At 36.5% G+C, this 17,782-nt stretch overlaps 1 protein-coding gene across 2 annotated transcripts in view; it reads left to right on the top strand.

Moving 5' to 3' along the window:
- tmem132e (transmembrane protein 132E) overlaps positions 1–17,782 on the top strand; it is a 247,991-nt gene that overhangs the window by 208,863 nt on the left and 21,346 nt on the right. For both annotated transcript variants that reach the window (XM_043240650.1, XM_043240649.1), the window contains exons 3-5: positions 218–355; positions 4,888–5,080; positions 15,064–15,207. In XM_043240650.1, the coding sequence (XP_043096585.1) occupies positions 218–355; positions 4,888–5,080; positions 15,064–15,207 (475 nt within the window). The remainder of the gene's footprint in view (positions 1–217; positions 356–4,887; positions 5,081–15,063; positions 15,208–17,782) is intronic.

Below are 17,782 nucleotides of genomic sequence, written 5' to 3'. Positions count from 1 at the left end.
TGTGATTTATAGGTACTTATTAACAGCCAATAGGGTGGTTGTACGCATTCTAGTACACAACTAGTTGTGACTTGATCCTTAAAATAAAGTGTTTGCATACCTCGTATTCCCATATCGAATATTTCAATATTACCTTCTGATCGTATAAATGCGTAACCGTCTCGTTGTGCTGTAGCCATATATATTTCTTTAAAACCCTCTGTGTCTCCTTTTACAGGGTGAAAGCAAAGAAAGGGGTGAACCTCCTCAGCACTAAGTCGAGGAGTAACCAGTGGAAGGTTGAATGGGATATGCAGTCCGGAGCCAAGCACTCCATTGCAACCGTGGAAGCCAGCAAGATCAAAGGAGTCCCGGGGTAAGTCAGCTTCCCCGCTTTTTGTACACTGATCTAGGAACGGCTTCCCAAGTGAGAAACTGAGCGGTGTGTAGTGAATGGCAATCTCGGTGCAGATCAGCAACAAAAAGAAAACCTAAACTTTCATGTTTGAATTATAACATTCCCCCACTCAGACATCTCCTTGTTAATCCGAATAACATTCAACTAAAACAGAATGCTGTCTGTTCAGTTAAGACCTTTGTTTAAGGATTTTACTGTCTAATTGAAGAGGCTTATATTCAATGAAACATTTGTACTCGCGTTAATTAGCACGTCCTGTGTATTCTTTCATGCTAAATTACCATTGCAGGGCTTTACGACAGAAGCAGCACATTAATAGATCGCTATTCAAAGCCACTGTTCAAAAAAGAAAGAGAAAGAAACATACAGAATTCCTTTTGTAAACCGTAGTTTGGAAGGAATCCTATAGGAATCAAATAAAACCGTACAAATAGCAAGAATGTGAAAGAATAAAATGTATCTATTAGGACAATGTTTTCTTTTTATTTCACGCTAATAGTATTTTCCATCTGATATATGTTTCTCGATATACACAGATAACTGAACTAGGAATAGATGCAAATTTCTATAAATCTACAGAACTCTAGTCCTCGTGCTGTTTTGTTCATGTTTCTAAGCCTCTTAACCTCTTTACTTCTTTTTTTTTTTCCCTTTTTCCTCTCTATCAAGTGGGTCCTGGCATATAATTTTCTTTTTGTGTCAGACATGTGAAAAGTCCATGTCACCTCACCTGCAACCCTACAATTCATGCTGAATTCACGTCACCAGGAAAACTATACTTTTACAGGAACACCTTCTGCCTTTCCTGGCATGCAGCTTATTCTGACAGCTGCCACAGTATGCATGTTTCATCAGGAGCTTAAGGCCATTTTTTTAAAATACATTGCCAATTAAGACTATCCAGTCCAGAAAAACACAACATGTAATACTACAGTAGAGAAAAGGCTTTGCAAAATTGTATTAGTGTATCTGTTTTGTTTTGTTTTTATTTCAGACCGAAATACACAATAAATACACAATGTGTGTTGTTTGATTTAATATCCATAGCCTTTAAACCGTAAAAAAGTTATGTAACGTACTAAAGCTATTTCAAGCCATCTTCATTTAAGCGTAATAACAGAATAGAAAATCCATTCTAATGACTTAACGATTAAATACGCTTTGTTCCAGAAATATAGTTGCTATGTGCGAGCACTGACTTGCATGTGAGCCAGCTCTTACTACAACAGTAACCTTATGATTAACCAAATATGCTTTTATGCACAGCAAGGCTGTGTTTATTCAATAAAAATAGAGTAAAACCACTAAAATTCTAATATATTATTACAATTTAAAATAACAGCATTATAACCACCTGCGATTTATTATTCTTGTGATGATAGTCACATGTTATTACTCCAGTCTTCAGTGTCACACGACCCTTTAGCTATTAATATTAGTCCCGAAAGCGGTGCTGCTTAATATTTTTGCTAGAAACCACAATACATTTTTGAAGGATCCATTACATTTTAAATATTTTGTTACACAGATAATTTTACTTATCGGTATTTATATATCAGTAAGAATGCGAAGATTTCAAAATATATATCACTTTGTTAAAATGTGCCTAAAAATGCAGTACAATGCTTTTATTATTATTATCTCTCTTTTTTATATTGCGATATGCAAAACACACCTCCCAGCCTATTTATTTTACTGTTTGACACTCTCACGAAATGATTCATTTTATACACAATTCAAATAACAAAATTCGAACATTTAGCCATAAAACTTATCACGGTTTATTTACGTGCAACACGTTTCAGCTGACATTCAACCAGACTACAGAGAGGCGTTGCTCGTTATTTTTAATACAGCTTTAAACAGCTTCGCGCTTTTGCACCACAACTAACGAAAACGTACTACATGTCTTGAGCCTATTTCGCAGTGGAACTCATCTCTTTGTTTTGGAGAATATATGTCTGGATGTGGCTCGGAGCTTTCTGCGTCGTAGCAGAACAATGCCTGCATGATCTTGTTGTGTAAGAAGATGAATACTTTTCAGCAAGTCAACGCCGTTTTCGTTTTATAGATTTTCCGTTAGCGCAGCTCGTTCTGTCCACAGAATGCAGTTCACTTCTTAGACTTGCAAATGCCTTTCATACGCCGCCCATATTCTTTCACCATCTATCTTTCCTAACGGTTTTAATGAGCGAGTCCACTGCAAACGCTGCACATGTGACTTAGGGCTGGCCTTGGAGGAAAAGCCAGCGTTATTTGTCAATATAAGACAAGCCTCATCATTCCATTAGTGTATTTTCAATTAGAGATTCGGTTGCTGGCACACTCGCGCCAATTCTTTCTCTCTTTGTGTTTCTGCACTCCAGAATTAAGCAAGCCTAAAATGAGTCTAAATGCAGGGAGTTTTTGAAAGCTGGCTCCTGTTCTGGCAGTGCTTTAATGACTGATTGTTAGGAAAACTCTTCCCTGGCCTCCTCTCCTGTTGTGCTGGACAATCGATTCTCAGCAATGGCTAAATAATTAAGGCAATATTAACTTTGTTAATGCGGTGCCCAATGAATGGACATCAAGAAAGCAAACACGTTTGATACAGATTGATTCCCACTGGCCTTGAAATATTTCTGTCCAAACAAAAGGAAAAGTAATTAAACTTTTAGTGGGAAAGTCACACTTAATGGCTTTGTAGTTTTAATTGGCCACATCAATTGCAAATTATCCAAGCAACAATTAGTGACAAAACAGTATCTTTTAACAAAGGGCCACTGAAGACTACAGAGTTAGCCGCTAGTGTACTAGTCTAGTTTAGTGTACACTAGAATGCTAAACCAAATGCAGCATTAGGTTTCTAGCTCCGAATGCAACGCAGTGTTAAAATGCATGGCAGTGGCCTTAAAATGTAATCAATTAAGCCACACTTGAAAAAAAAATACATTGATGTCATTGTATGACATGACAAAATATAAAACAAGCACACGTTACAGCATTGTCATGTAAAGAGGTTTGTTAGGTTTTTAATTACAAAAACATATGGTAACACTTAAGTATAGGGACCAGTTCTTACTATTAACTAGTTGCTTATTAGCATGCCTATTAACATATTGGCTGTTTATTATTGCTTAATAATAAAGCAAATATTCTACATGACAATATGCTAAACTTACCTAAAATACCTAAACTTAACAACTACCTATATATATATATATATATATATATATATATATATATATATATATATATATATATATATAGTATTAAAATATGAAGACACTATAAGACTAAAATGATTTTAATTATTTAATTACATTTATTTTCATGTATCTAAAACTGTAATAACGCTAACGCTATTTACATTTATTATCATGAATATATATATATATATATATATGTGTGTGTGTGTCTTTGTGCGTGCTAATAAAAAACAAGTTGAGAGACTCTAAAATAAAGTGTTGCCATAATAAGTTATTTATCTTATTCCCCATAAGAAGTTGTTGGTTTTGCAGCGCTGACACATTAATTACCCCCCACAGATAACATTTTGATAACCCTGCAGCATTTTTCCACAGGCGCACACACTCCCAGCAAGGGAATTTATTTTTTGGCTGGTCTCTCTCAGCGTGGTTGTCAGCTGCTATCAACACATCTACCTGTAGAACAGGAGTCTCAGATAAAGGAAATAATCCTTGATGAGTGCGCATGAGATCAACAGACAGAACTCATTTACCCTGTCACTATCCATTATGGAGGTTTCCTGCAAAGGCTCTGAAGAAACTATGTGCCAGGCAAAGTTGTCGTAATTTTTCCGTATCGCCAATTTAATTCCAATATGCTGCTGAACTGTTGTGCTCGGCTGTTTTTATGACTATGTTTGTGTTCATTTCACCAATGCACTTAAAATCAAAGATTATTGCTGTGTGAATGTTCAGCGTTTTTGCTTATATTGCTTTTTATTAAAGGTGATGTTTGTCTTTTCCTGTAACAGTAATGATAATACATTTTATTGCGGTGCTTTTTCCTATCCTAGCTTAATATGCAGAGAAACCTATATGGTATACCTATATAGGCTGATTCCCATGCACTGATAACCATTAAATGCAGGTGGTGATGAGAAAGTCACATGACGAACCTTTTTCGGTCATGTATATACTCATATGTTGTTTGTTTTGTCAGATTTGTAATTTGTAAATCCATTTTTAGCCCCTGTAATCCAGTCCCAAACAACAGATGGGCCTTGCCCGGCTCTTTCTGATTGATTCATTTGCTGATTGCTTCGATATATAATACCTAATACATGACAGAACATCTGTTTTTGTTGATGACCAGCATATTAAATCATTTAGGCCTTAAATACATACCTGACCCTAATTAGACTCTTCTTAATGAGCTTAATGGCTAAATCTGGTGGAAAGCCAGTATTTTTGTTTTCTTTTACTGCCTTATTGTTGATTAATTTAGTGCACTCACTGTCATATGATCTTGTTGTGTCTATTCAGGGACATGGCCGCCAGCATCGAAATTATGCAGCTAGACTTTGAGATGGAGAACTTCACCAGTCAATCAGTCACCAGAAGAATCAACTGGAACATTGATTACAGGGGCCAGAATCCAGCCTCGGACGCAGAGAAGGTGGTCACGGAGCTGACGGTTGTGCAGAAGGACATCCAAGCCATCATTCCACTTTCAATGGTAAGAAGTTCTTCCTGTCTGCCACCCAGGGTCATAAAGTTTGAGAAATGAGATTGCACTTCACTCAATTTTAAATGTAATTTAACTTGTCAAATCAGCAGATCAGAAAGGTACCGCCCACTTTTTCAGCAGCCTTGGTTCTGGAATTATTTCCCCCCATCCATTTCTTCATAGGCTTTTTAATGAATAGTTTAAGCCATAAATCACAAAATTTCATTGGAAGCAAAAAAACAGAAAACAAAAAAAAGTTTCTAGAAGTCAGCCTGCAGAATTCCTTGATTCACACCGAAGTCTGGGTCCTACATAAGCATATACCATAGCTTAACAACCTTAGAGCTCAGAGTAGGCCGACTTTGATAGGTTTATACTTTATCGCCAGGCCCACATGACATCTGTGGCCACACAGAATTGGAATGCCTGTCAATCACAAAACACCATGCACATAACCCTTGTGTGTTTGTTTATTAATACTTTTTTGCCAATTTGATGAAAATTCCAGCTACCAATGAGAGTGCAGTGCTTTCAGCTCCAAAATAAAGGCCAGCGCATCCAGTCTAGGCCCAGGCCAATCAGTTACTAATATGAAAAATCAGAATGAGATTTCTTCTAAAGTCCCTTTGTTCTGCTGATTTGCCAATCACTTACAATATTTACATTACGGTTAAGCAACTATATGGGTTTTATCAAACATTAACTTCTGCTACTTCTGTTTCAAGAGGCACATTCAATATATATGGTTATTGTTTGAGATTATATGTGGAAAATGGGCATTATTTTCACAGACGGGAGTTTATGAGCTGGTTCAGCTGTGAAAAAGAAGTATATTGCCTTTGTAGTACTTCAAAACTACATTTTAAAAACTGTAAGTGGACATATTATCATATTCATGGAATTAAAGGCCACTTAATAAAAAAAGTGTTTGATAATTGATTAATATATTAAATATATTGTTGAAGTATATTACACACAGTAAATTGCAATTACATCAATACATGTATAAATAAAAAAATATATAAATGCATAACTTAAATAGAAATTAAAGTATATTTTAATTGACCGTATATCATATATCAGTACATTCATAGGTAGACTTTATTATGCCTTTAAAGATATTAGAAGTAATTCTGAAATTATTTGAAGTACTACATAAGTGGATCGAACAGCTTTCTAACATTTAACTAATTGCATTTAATAAAGCGCAATTAAACTATAATACTTTTTCATTCATTTCTGTTAGCATCGTAGCGTCCAAATGAATTACATTTAGTTTGCGCTTAAGTATATTTTTTCGATGTACTTTACTTACGTAATATATGCTCTTTATAAAAGCATGCTACAGTGTACGTCTTTTTTAAAGGATTTTTACATTATCTGTAAAGATAAGAGAGAAAAAAAGATTAATGCACTCTTTTCACCACGGGGTATTTTTTAATAGGTCTCTGGAAAGGACTAGACAGGGTTCCTCACGCTTACCCACCTACTCCATAAGCACAAAATGCCATTGCCATTGTTCACCTCTCAAAATCTTTGATTGGTCGGAGCCATTTTCCCTCCGCCGTAATGCGCTTGTATGTTTAAACTGTAGCATGATTTAGTACACGCAGCAGAAAAGACACTTCACGTAGAGAGGATTCTTTGACCTGTCAGTATCCTCCATCCCTCCCTGAAACCTATCGCTGCGTTTCAAAAGCCCCGTGCAGGCAGAATATAACGGTTCAAATAACAAGAAGTGAATACAAAACAAGACAGTCATGAGGGAGATACTGAAAACTGCGGCAGAGCAAGAGCCAAGGCCTCAATTTTTCACTACCTTCCTTCATGCACACGCACAAAGAATTTAAGAACAGATATAAGCTCAGTTCCAAAACCTGGTCAGCCGCTTCTGTAGGCAGCATTTTAAAGCCTAGTCGGTGGGCAACTTTTGCTCCTAAGGTGCTTTATTTCTGCTAAATTCAAAGGTGACGCCACATTTATTCACAGAGAAGGAACTAGCAGCGACAAACTGCAAAAAATAAATCAAAGAATGTGAGAAAAAATCGTTTGTATAGTTAATAAAATTAGCTTCGTGTTTTATCTTTCGCGTTAAATGATTGTGTCATTCTCGGTTCAGTAAAATCGTTTGTGAAGTCTTTTTTGTTTTTGTGAATATTCCAATTCAGTCATTACAAGGGTGTATATCAGTCAGCAGACACTTAGGCGGCTCACAAGGTTTTGGATCGGAGCTTAAGTGTTAGACACACGGACGTGAGTGTTCAATAGCTGGAAAATGTGCGATATACATGATATGCCGTGTGTTTATGTGGGCTTTATGCATGAAAATACCTTCTTTATACGTTTTCTAAATACACAAGAGGTCTGCTCGCCCTCATTGGGGGATTTGTAAGTAGGAAGCAATCAGTAAGGCTCATATAAGAAGTGTTTATAGACGCAACAATGGCAGAACCTATATGCTGCGTGCCAAGTGCATGAAATGAATCCTGCACTGATTTAGGCGAGCAAATCCCGCTTCATACACCCACAGACACGTTCACATTCAGAGCATCTAATGAGTATACCGTACAGAGCAGAGGAGCATATACAGATACAACACCATGCACATACATATACAGCAGGGGACACGCATGCATTTTGTTGAATTTCTGACACATACATATAAATCCCTACAAAGAAGAGTTTGAGAAAAAGGATGGGTATATACACAGTGGGAATCAAAGACCACACTGATAATCTAAAATGCAATAAAATTTTATATTATATTATATTATATCATTTAAACTTTCACATAAACCAAACTTTTATAAGATTTTGAAATCAGAATCAAAAAATATATTTAAAAAAATATTTATTAAAAAGGTGAATACGTTCCATGCTAGATAGTTCAGGTAGTTCATCGTGTTTTAGAATAACTTTAACTTTTTTTTTTATAGATGACAACAAATATATTGGTACTACTAGGAAGACTTTTTTGTATAAGTTTAGTACCGAAGTGTTTGACCTTACTAATCCTTTCACGAATACAGACTTCACTGGAAAATTTAATTGCCATAAAGAGATCATGTGTGAACAGGACCTGTTCGAACGCGGCAATTTGAGACATTTATTTAATGCTTTTTATACAGCAAATACATTTACATATTTATGTGTTTAATAAAAAATACCCTGTAATTATACTTTCAGTTTAGTAAACTCAAACTGGTAGACTTGAAGGCAACTGATATTTTACTTAATGCACTTTAATCTTGTGGAATTAGTACTGAAGTCTAATTAAAGATATCATTTGATTGTGCTTAGAAGAAACTATTGCGAGTATACTTTAAGTACACTTTTAATATCTAGAACAATATTATTCGAAATAGCGACATTACATTTTGTGCACGAGTAGTAGTCCAAATAAAGTTGAATTATAATTTTTATAGTCTCAAGCAATATAAATGGAAACATGTTAATACATTTTAACTTAGTATGCAATAAATGTATTTTAAATGACTTTAATATATATTAATGATTAAATGAAAGACATATTCTGCGAAAATATTGCACTTCAATTGAAAATGCCTAGCACCCCCCCACCCCCTGCCCTCGGTAGAATCATATTCAGAGGTGGTCTCATTTTGGCCTCTACATGCCGGATGAAACACTATGACTTATGTATAACCTCGGCCATTTTTCCCAATAGGCTCAGTCTGGCCACAATTAGCCCTCTTACCTCACAAAGCCAGTCTCTCAACCTCTATTAACATAAACTGCTCTTTCAAACCTGGCCAGCGAGAGAGGCCTTTAACACGCATACAGGATCGGCTCAGCGTGTTCTCTTGAAATAGCTCAGTTTTGGCATGTAAAGGCGGTCCTCGATAAGCACGCGGGGGACAGAGGATGTGTTGCCTACACGGGCTTCACTTCTGCTCTTGCTTCAATTGTACATAATGAATAAAATATGACAGAGCCTTTCAGTCGGGGCTAGTATCATGAGCACACACATACACACGCTTTCGGACAAGGGAATAGTCCTGCTATATGAAAAAAGGAAGATTATGGACGTGAGGTCGTGATGACCTTATGTTTTTTCCTCAGGCTCCAAACCTGAGGGATAGATTGCGACTTTAAAGTTAACCTTTTTAAAGTAACACTGACACTTTTTGTACTTTGACTATTTCAAACTGAATATTGAACCTGTAGACCTGCCGCTGATACGTGTATATACTTTATATCAAAATGTGGTTTTTTTAATGACGTATCTCTTTATACATCGGGCTTTTATGATAATGCATTTGTTCACAATAGAAATGCATCTATCATCGCGCAAAAAGTGATATTTTTGGAAAGTGTAATCCAAATGTGACTCTGGGTCACAAAACCAGTAGCAATTTTTGTAGCAATACCCAACAATAAATTAGATAATAAAAATGATCTTTTGACCAATACTATGTAATTTTTTATCTTATTCTAAAAATCAATACAGTAGGATTTTTAGTAAAGATCATGTTCCATGGAGATATTTTGTAGATATTTTGTTCCAACCATAAATATATCAAATATATTTTGTCTAGTAATATGCAGTGCTAAGAACTTCATTTAGACAGACTTAAATACAATTTTCTCAATATTTTTTTTTTTTTGCACCCTCAGATTCCAGATTTTCAATCTAAATTCCAGAGTCCCAATTCGACGGCAGATCATCTGAATGGTGTGAAATTGCATGAATTTTTAAATTAACAAAACACGTAACTTTAACTCTATGATGGTTGAAATGAACAGTTAATCCGCGAATCATGCGCGTGCTGAACCATGTAGACTGGATCGCCTGCGATTCGCTGCACCCCTACTAACCATACCTCAGTGGTTAGTTTATTCTTTCAGTTTCAGGTCCAAGGTCACAAATTGCCTGACCTTAGAATGCCTTGTAAATAAAAAAATATGATATATAGGACATTTCAGGGTTAAACTCATTTTAAACAGGCACTTTCCACAATCTGGTTTATTTCTGACTGGAAGAATTTATTCTTACCTTACAGTGGAGTTTAAAAACACGTTTCAGTCAATAAAATCCATCATCGTACCCTGTTTTATGTCACTTTACGGATTTCGAATGCTATTTCGCGTTGACTGTAAAATGCCCATATTTTATATACCGAGCCAATTGACCACAGCGACATACATCCTTGTTTAAATCCATAAAGCGTTTGCTGCCATACACCAAGCTGGTTATTCATAGTACAGTACACACAACTGTAAATTGCTTCGAAAAATCTCATGCTAAGGGCAGTCTGTCACCTCAGCAGTCTCTTATATCAAATAGCCTGCATCTTTGGTATCTTTTCGGCATGTGATAACAGGCTCAGGTTTACCCTGCTCCGACTGTGTGTGAAGTGTTTAATGGCTTGCAAAAGCTCCCGTGCTGTTATTTAGAGCTAAAGCTGTCTATATCCATCCGAGCTGGCGGTTTCAGCCATCACGTGAGACTTGCTCTGTCTGTCACTGTAAATACTGCCCGCCATGAAAATGATACTCCTTTTTGCATTCCCTACCGCACGCTCGCACACTACTGTCACTTTAAAATGATTGAGAATGCAGAGAAGTGTTGACCAGTTGGAGCAGCGTGTTATATTAAAAAAAAAAACATAATTAAAAACATGTTTTCACCGTATCATTTTGGGAACCACGTACATGCAAATGTAGCATTGTTTGGTTTAAAAAAAGAGAAAAGAATTAAAAGAATACCGTAGTTTGGAGTCATATGTATTATGGTAATAGTATGGCATTTTATTATAATCTGATACGTTAGCATCCTGGCAGATTTTTCTTTTTTTTTTTTGCAAAGGATAAGACTCAATAAACTCAGAGGTAAATCTTCATGTTATTACTGTAGTCTTAGTTATTATTTGCCGAAAATAAACCTGGATTTGAATCAGCTTCCTTTGCTGAGAGCCCCTGTGTGTCCATGACCATCTGTTTAGGTTTTTGCTTAGAGAGGAGGAAATGACAGCGGTACGGCAACACCAGCACAATAGGCTTTTTCCAAACATGAGTCGTACGAATTAAATAAATTCAATGGGTGGATGTTGTTGACCTTTAAAGTTTACCTTGCATAAAAATGAGATGTCAGGCGAAGAATTGAGTCGGTCGGCTGCAGGATGAAAAGCCTTTGCAGAGGCCTGTAATGAATTTTATTTCTTAGTGCAAGTACTCAAGACTTCCATTTAAACAAGGCAGGCAGGCCAGTAATGCACTTTGAATGAAAATTATGATTATGCAGTTTCAGCTAAGGCTATCAGAGTAATTCTGAGCTAATAACTCATTTGCTCAGTGGGGAGATATTAAAGAGCACCTAATTCAGATGTTATTTGCAAGTCCAACATTTATGACCTCTCTCATGCTAAAAAAGAGAGAGAATAAAGAGGAAAAGTATGTGCTTTTCAGTCGACAAAGACTAGAGCGAAATGTGTAATGCTATAATGTGACGAGTGTTAAATCCTGTAGTGCTATTCATCCGTGGTTGTTATTGTTCATAAAAAATAAAACTATGTGGCAAGTTTCACCAGTTCACATCAGTGCATCAGCATAAAAGTTAATTATATAATGCATCGATTTAAAAAAAAAAAGTGTGCAACCGATACAAGATGGCATTTGAAAAGCGATGCACCATTTCTTATTTACAGTATTTGCATTGGTAAAAAATAATTTAGTTATATATAATTACTACAGTTTGCTGCATTTTATTATTTGTGACAATTTGTGATTTTTTTTTTACAATTCAAATTGATTTCCTGTTTTCCAACTGTTTTTCAAGCACGTTCTCTTATCACCACTGCTGCTATGTGACTATAAAATACACTTCGGAGATCCAGACATGTCCTGAAAATTACATTAACATGATTGTCTGTCTGAGCAGACTATCTGTACTTTATTGAATTGCGTAGCATCATATTTTTTCCATTGCATCGCATTGCATTGAATCTCACGGTGCATTGCATTTCATTGGTAGCTGCTTCTTATATATCTTTAATGTATTGTATCGTTGGCTATGCATCAAGATGTGCATCCCATTGGCCTACGTTTTGGAGATTCACATCCTATAATATAAAACGTGGGGTTTTTTTGCACCCTCAGATTCAAATAGCTGCATCTCAGGCAAATAGTTTCCTATCTTAACGAACCATGCATCAATAGAATGCTTATTTAATCAGGTTTTTAATTATGTATAAATCTAAAAATTGACCTTTATGCCTGGTTTTGTGGTCCAGGGTCACATATATAAAAAATGGAATTTGATGTAATCTGTTACTGCTTTATATACTCACTTGATCCCAAACTCTCATTGAAAATAAATGACTTCAGCTGCTTTGTTGCTGCAAATCACTTTGAGTGTGAATCTTTGCATGCAAATCTAGGTTTTTGTCCAAACCAGTAGTAACAAGAACAACCTCAATGAGATATTTAGGCACTACTATTTCTTTTTCATCACACTGGGTCTCCCCACCACTCCACGTAGTCATTGCATCCATCCATTTTATATGAAGGACAAGTGAAAATGCTGGATCTCATCCCAGTGTCACTGACCATAGGCAGCAACCCCCACGCATTTCCCAAAAGAGTTGTTTGCCAGCTATGGCACCCCATCCATGGCTCTGAATTTTTGTATTGTTATCAGTATCATTAGCAGTATTAACAGACATTTGGCAGACAGAAATCGAATAACAAGACAATATCCAAAGTCACAGCTGCTTTAAGTACCGTGCATCTCAATATCAAGGACTGAGTCAGATTTGACCAAAAATTGGGACGTTTCCACAGACTGCCACCAAAACACATGCAGATTCTTGAGCGTGTTTGGAGAGACGAACAGCCATGTGTTTTGCCACTTCAAAGACAATCAGCTGTCTTTCTTGTAACTCTTAGGCGTCTTACTTCACAGACATGTGCAGTCCTCGTGCCTCCCTGCAGCATGCTGGTCATCTATCTTCTTCGTTCACTGTGGACACAAATGATGCACCTGGTTTGGACTTTAAAGCAGTTTAGCATGGCAAAGGAAAAAGATAAGAAAAGGAGTTTTTCCAAATGAAGAGTCAAACCATTTTATGCGGAATACATTATTTTGAACCCTGACAACCTAAAAGGGCACTTTAGACATAAAAACATTCCAGCGATGTTGATTGAAAACCGGTTCAAATAAGACTTTGGCTTTCTCATTCATACATGCATGCTTTTATTTCTATGGTTTTAAATGACTGTTTAAAAGCAAAGGGGCTCGGTGGAAAGTTTCTCCTCAAATATGCTGTTTTGATTGAAACATGAGGGAGAGAGAGCGCTGAGAGAGAGAGAGAGCTGCATAATCTTTGCTTTATTCCTGTCGGCCACAAGGGAAATAATTTACAGTTAGTTGTGCAACATCCCCACAGCAATTCTATCCAAAATAATGAATTGATTTTTCTTGGAAAGCAATTGTGAAGCCAATGTGCTCTTTAATTGGCTTCAGCTTTTGAGATGTAATTGAAAGCATAGATTTATTTGCATGTGTCATCTAACAGGGAAACTTTTAAATTGGTAAGCTCAGACCAGAGTATTTTAAAAGTTAATCCATTACTGTGGAGTACTATAACTGCTATAGCCCAAGAGGATTTATTCAAAGTCAATGAGAATCTCAATCCCATTTAAGTTTGTCACAAATGACTATTTTTAAAAAGTACATACTTTTCTTCAAGCTTCATATATTTTTTAAAGCATGTATTGTTCTTTTGCTTCCTGATTAAGATGTTCTGGTAACCCTTTATTCTGGATAGGATATTTAAAGGCTTTAGAGCACCTAAAATTTTCCAGTATCGTAAAAATACTTTCCTCCTATGAAAACGCAAAAAATGATCTTGCCATTTCATTTTAGTTTAGTATTTCATTTAGTGAATTTAGTCATTCTCATGTATATTTTTGAAACGGCACACAAAAGTGCAGTGAATAAAAAAAAAAAAAAAAAAAAAGATGCAGATCACTTGTGGTACCTTCACCTGTTTTTCTATTGATTTATGTTTTATTTGTAAAACAAATGTCTAATTGCACAAAAAACATTAATGTATGTATGTATGGCATATAATTCTGCACATATTAATACAATCATATGTCAATGAATTAATAATATTTGTAAGCAATTACTTAAAAAATTCACTTTAAAAAAGATAATTAATTGCACTTATGATATGCACTTTCCTTTTTTTTTAACTCCAAATAAGCACAGCATTTGAGATCAAATCAGCCGGCGCTGGTTTTGTGGATCAACCCTATTTGCTCTCTTCTAAGCATGCATTGAGGCATAAATAATGAATATGGTTGCATTGGTTGTCTGTTTGCCAGTTTTATCCACATTGTTATTGTTGATGATGGGGTCACAAGTAGTAACTTGTGTTGTATTGTGATGTCAGGACGAATTTGTTCCTTTTCTCAAATAATCATTGTTATTTGTAACCATTGTCATGATTCATGTACCAAGCATTGGCATCTGTATGCGGCAATTTAAGGAAATTTGTGGGTGTTTTTGTTTGAAGGTTTTTATGTGGCGAACGTTTTTGTCATGCAATCCCTTTCAGACTATTTTGTTTACAGACAGTGATTGCATTTCAGTCATTTATTCTACAATATTGTACTATTATAGAAAAAATCATGCAACGTAATTATCATAAATACACATTTTGAAGAAACTGCATTGGAAAATCTGAAGGGACGCATTCCCGAGATGTGAACGCTTCTAATTTCAGGTGCCTGAATGAGTTCTAAAACCAGTCAACCAGAATTTATATTCCTCTGACATTTTTGGAGAGAGACGGAGGCTCACGGCTTTTGACTTTAATATAGTTACTGTTTTTACACTTTATTAAGCCGTTTAGCCCAGACTCCAGGGCTTTCCTGAACGTTCAGGTCTTTGGAACGGTGAACTTCTACTAACCTCCTGACTCATCTGGCTCTCTCTCATTCTCCCTTTTTCTTTCTTCCATGTCTAGGACACTGAGATTATCAACACGGCAGTTCTTACTGGCCGAACTGTGGCCATCCCTGTCAAGGTGGTTTCCATCGAGCTGAACGGAGCAGTCACTGATGTGTCATCCTTTGTGCAATGCAAGTCGTTCAATGAGGACATTGTCAAGGTACGTCACGCCCACGCTGAGAGGTTTAGCGATCTAGGACTTCCTCTACTATTCTCATAATCAATCGCGGTCAACTTAAGAGACCATAAAATGACCATCAAAACCTCATTTAAGCAGAGTTTATATATGCTCCTGTGGCCACTGCTTTCGTGATCCCCTCGAGGGATCGATGCCTTTTCAGTCTCAGACAGTACATCAGAAGGGTTCAGTGCTCTGCAGAGCAGCATTTCCCACTGAACCGCAGCAGAAGCCACACACTTGACTCGTGTTTAATGCTTCTTAAATGAGGAGTCTCCTAGAAAGCAGTGCACCAAAGCCCTTTTTATAAACTAAAATGACACATCTCGACGATTATTTGCAAGCAGACGTGGACAGTTCAGTTGGAAGAGTTGAAGATTACCGCATTAAGAAATATTTTTTAATGCAGCTATTCTCCGTACCGTGATAATTATCATAACAATAAATAAATCACCTAAACAAACACCATTAAAAAGGATAACGCACCATTAAGGGCCAGTTTTACTAACAGCTTACGCCAATTGTGTTGTCAGGCATTACTAAAGACACGCACTGATAAATTAGCGTTGAAAAGGCGTGGGCGTTTTTTTTTTTTTTCCTGACCTTGTTGAATATGCATGTTTAGGAGTTTCCATTTCAGATGCAAAAGTTATAGGAGGAGAGTGTTGAAAATGAATCACACAACGAGATTTACTAACATCTCAGCTTTCAAAATTACTGCCATTTGTGCCATTATTTAACGCCCCAAAAAAACATGTGTTAAACGATTTTGCGCTTGAAATGACTGCAGTTATTGTTGCTCGGAGGTACCGCAGAGGTAGGATTCAAAAAATATTCTTTTATTTTAAATGAATAAAGACACTATCCAAACATATCATTTGCCAAGCCATGTTATTTATAATTTCCTTTATGAAATAAAAGATGACTTGGAATACCAGTCTATCAAAACCTCTAACATGCCTTTTGAGCGGTTCTTTTCAACTGACTGTGGCTTCTTTATTTTTTTTATTCTTTATTTGTGACCATGCTAATTTGCGCTGCTCTTGGTATTTTGCTTTGGTTGATGCGTAAATTAGATGTTGCGTTAATAAGTCTGTGTTAATTCGTTTGTGTTTTGTTAGTTGATCACATGCAGAAATGTTCCCTGGCCCTAGGTCTCTAAAACTAGATATTTTGTGTCAACTGTTCCTGTGGGAACTTCCAAGGGGGCTGTAGGACAATTATTAATCAGTGCTCACAGTGAAAGTTATTTTCAAAAGTAATTTATTACAATATTGCACTTCTACATAAAAATGAAAGAAAAAGAAAAACAATGTAATGCACTGTATTATGTTGTTACCTGAGCTGGGCTTGCTTATTTGTTTTTAATAACAAAAAACCCAAAAGCTATATTTTTGGCAACTGTAAAAGCCCTTTCACACCGAAAATGATATTAATAAGCCTCAGCCTGAAATAAGTGCCTCTGCACCTCTCTCCCAATATCTCTTAGGACAGGAGAGGTGTCAGTGAGTAAATAGGGAAGCAAACCAACTCGTGATGCTTATTTGAAAAAGTAACTCAGATATTTTCTTGTAAAAATATCTGAGAATCTTGGAAAATTTTGTTAGACAATTAATTCAATGGCTAGGCTTGTGTATTTTAGTCTCATAAACGCAGGCCTGTAAATAATGCAGTGTCCTTTGCTGAAGGAAACAATCATTTCAGCAATCTTCGCCATCTGTTCCATGGCACGACAGAATCTAAAAGTAGAAAACCAATTCGACTATAAACCGAATCCAAAATGTAGCGAAATATATGCCTCGGAGTGTCATCTGTCCGGCAAGATTGAGATCCATAAGTCATCCGAGATGGGCTGTGAGGGCATTTGTTGTTTATCTGTTTTAAGATTCAGAATAGCCGTGTGTGCCGCAGTGCCTGGGCAGAGCATTAGCTCTGGTGTTATTGAGTGGGTTTGCTTGGCCGCCCGGGCCATTGAACTTTGGAGGCTAATTCAAGATGAGCCCTTCAAGCTGAGACAACATGAGTCCTGACAGTTCAATAAAACTCTCTGTGCAGTGGCGAAAAAAGCGTCATACAGAAGGCAAAGGTTACAAGGCCCAGTAACATCTTTTTTACCATCTTATTCAAAAGGTAGTCATGAGTATCCATTGTAACAGGGCTTATTTGCCTAGAGGTGAAGCTTTTACTTCTGGATAGGGACGCCAGAACAGATGGGTACATGCATGGCTCTGAGAATGGCATTATGCTGCATGCATGGAAATGACTTTTAATATCATGTTTGCCTCAGGTTCTGTATACAGGCAGGTCATAAAGCACATATGACCAGCGAAGTGTGTCTTTTGGAATTCTTGCATACATTTGAATGGTATAGTTGTTTATGTGTGTGTGTGTGTGTGTGTGTGTAATGAACATCTACATTGTTTTTTCTATTTTATATGTGAGTGTTGTTTGATGAGACCCTGTGGGGCTTTATGTTTGGGAGCAGGAAGCTGTAAACAGTCTGTCCCAGCTGATCTCTACTCTCTAGGCTCTGAGAGTCGCACTGGCCATCTGAGAA

The sequence above is a fragment of the Puntigrus tetrazona genome, chromosome 5, assembly GCF_018831695.1.
Source record: "Puntigrus tetrazona isolate hp1 chromosome 5, ASM1883169v1, whole genome shotgun sequence".
NCBI classification, from domain to species: Eukaryota; Metazoa; Chordata; class Actinopteri; order Cypriniformes; family Cyprinidae; genus Puntigrus; species Puntigrus tetrazona.
The sequence above is the reverse complement of the archived record's forward strand: the minus strand, read 5'-3'. Positions and strand labels throughout refer to the sequence as shown.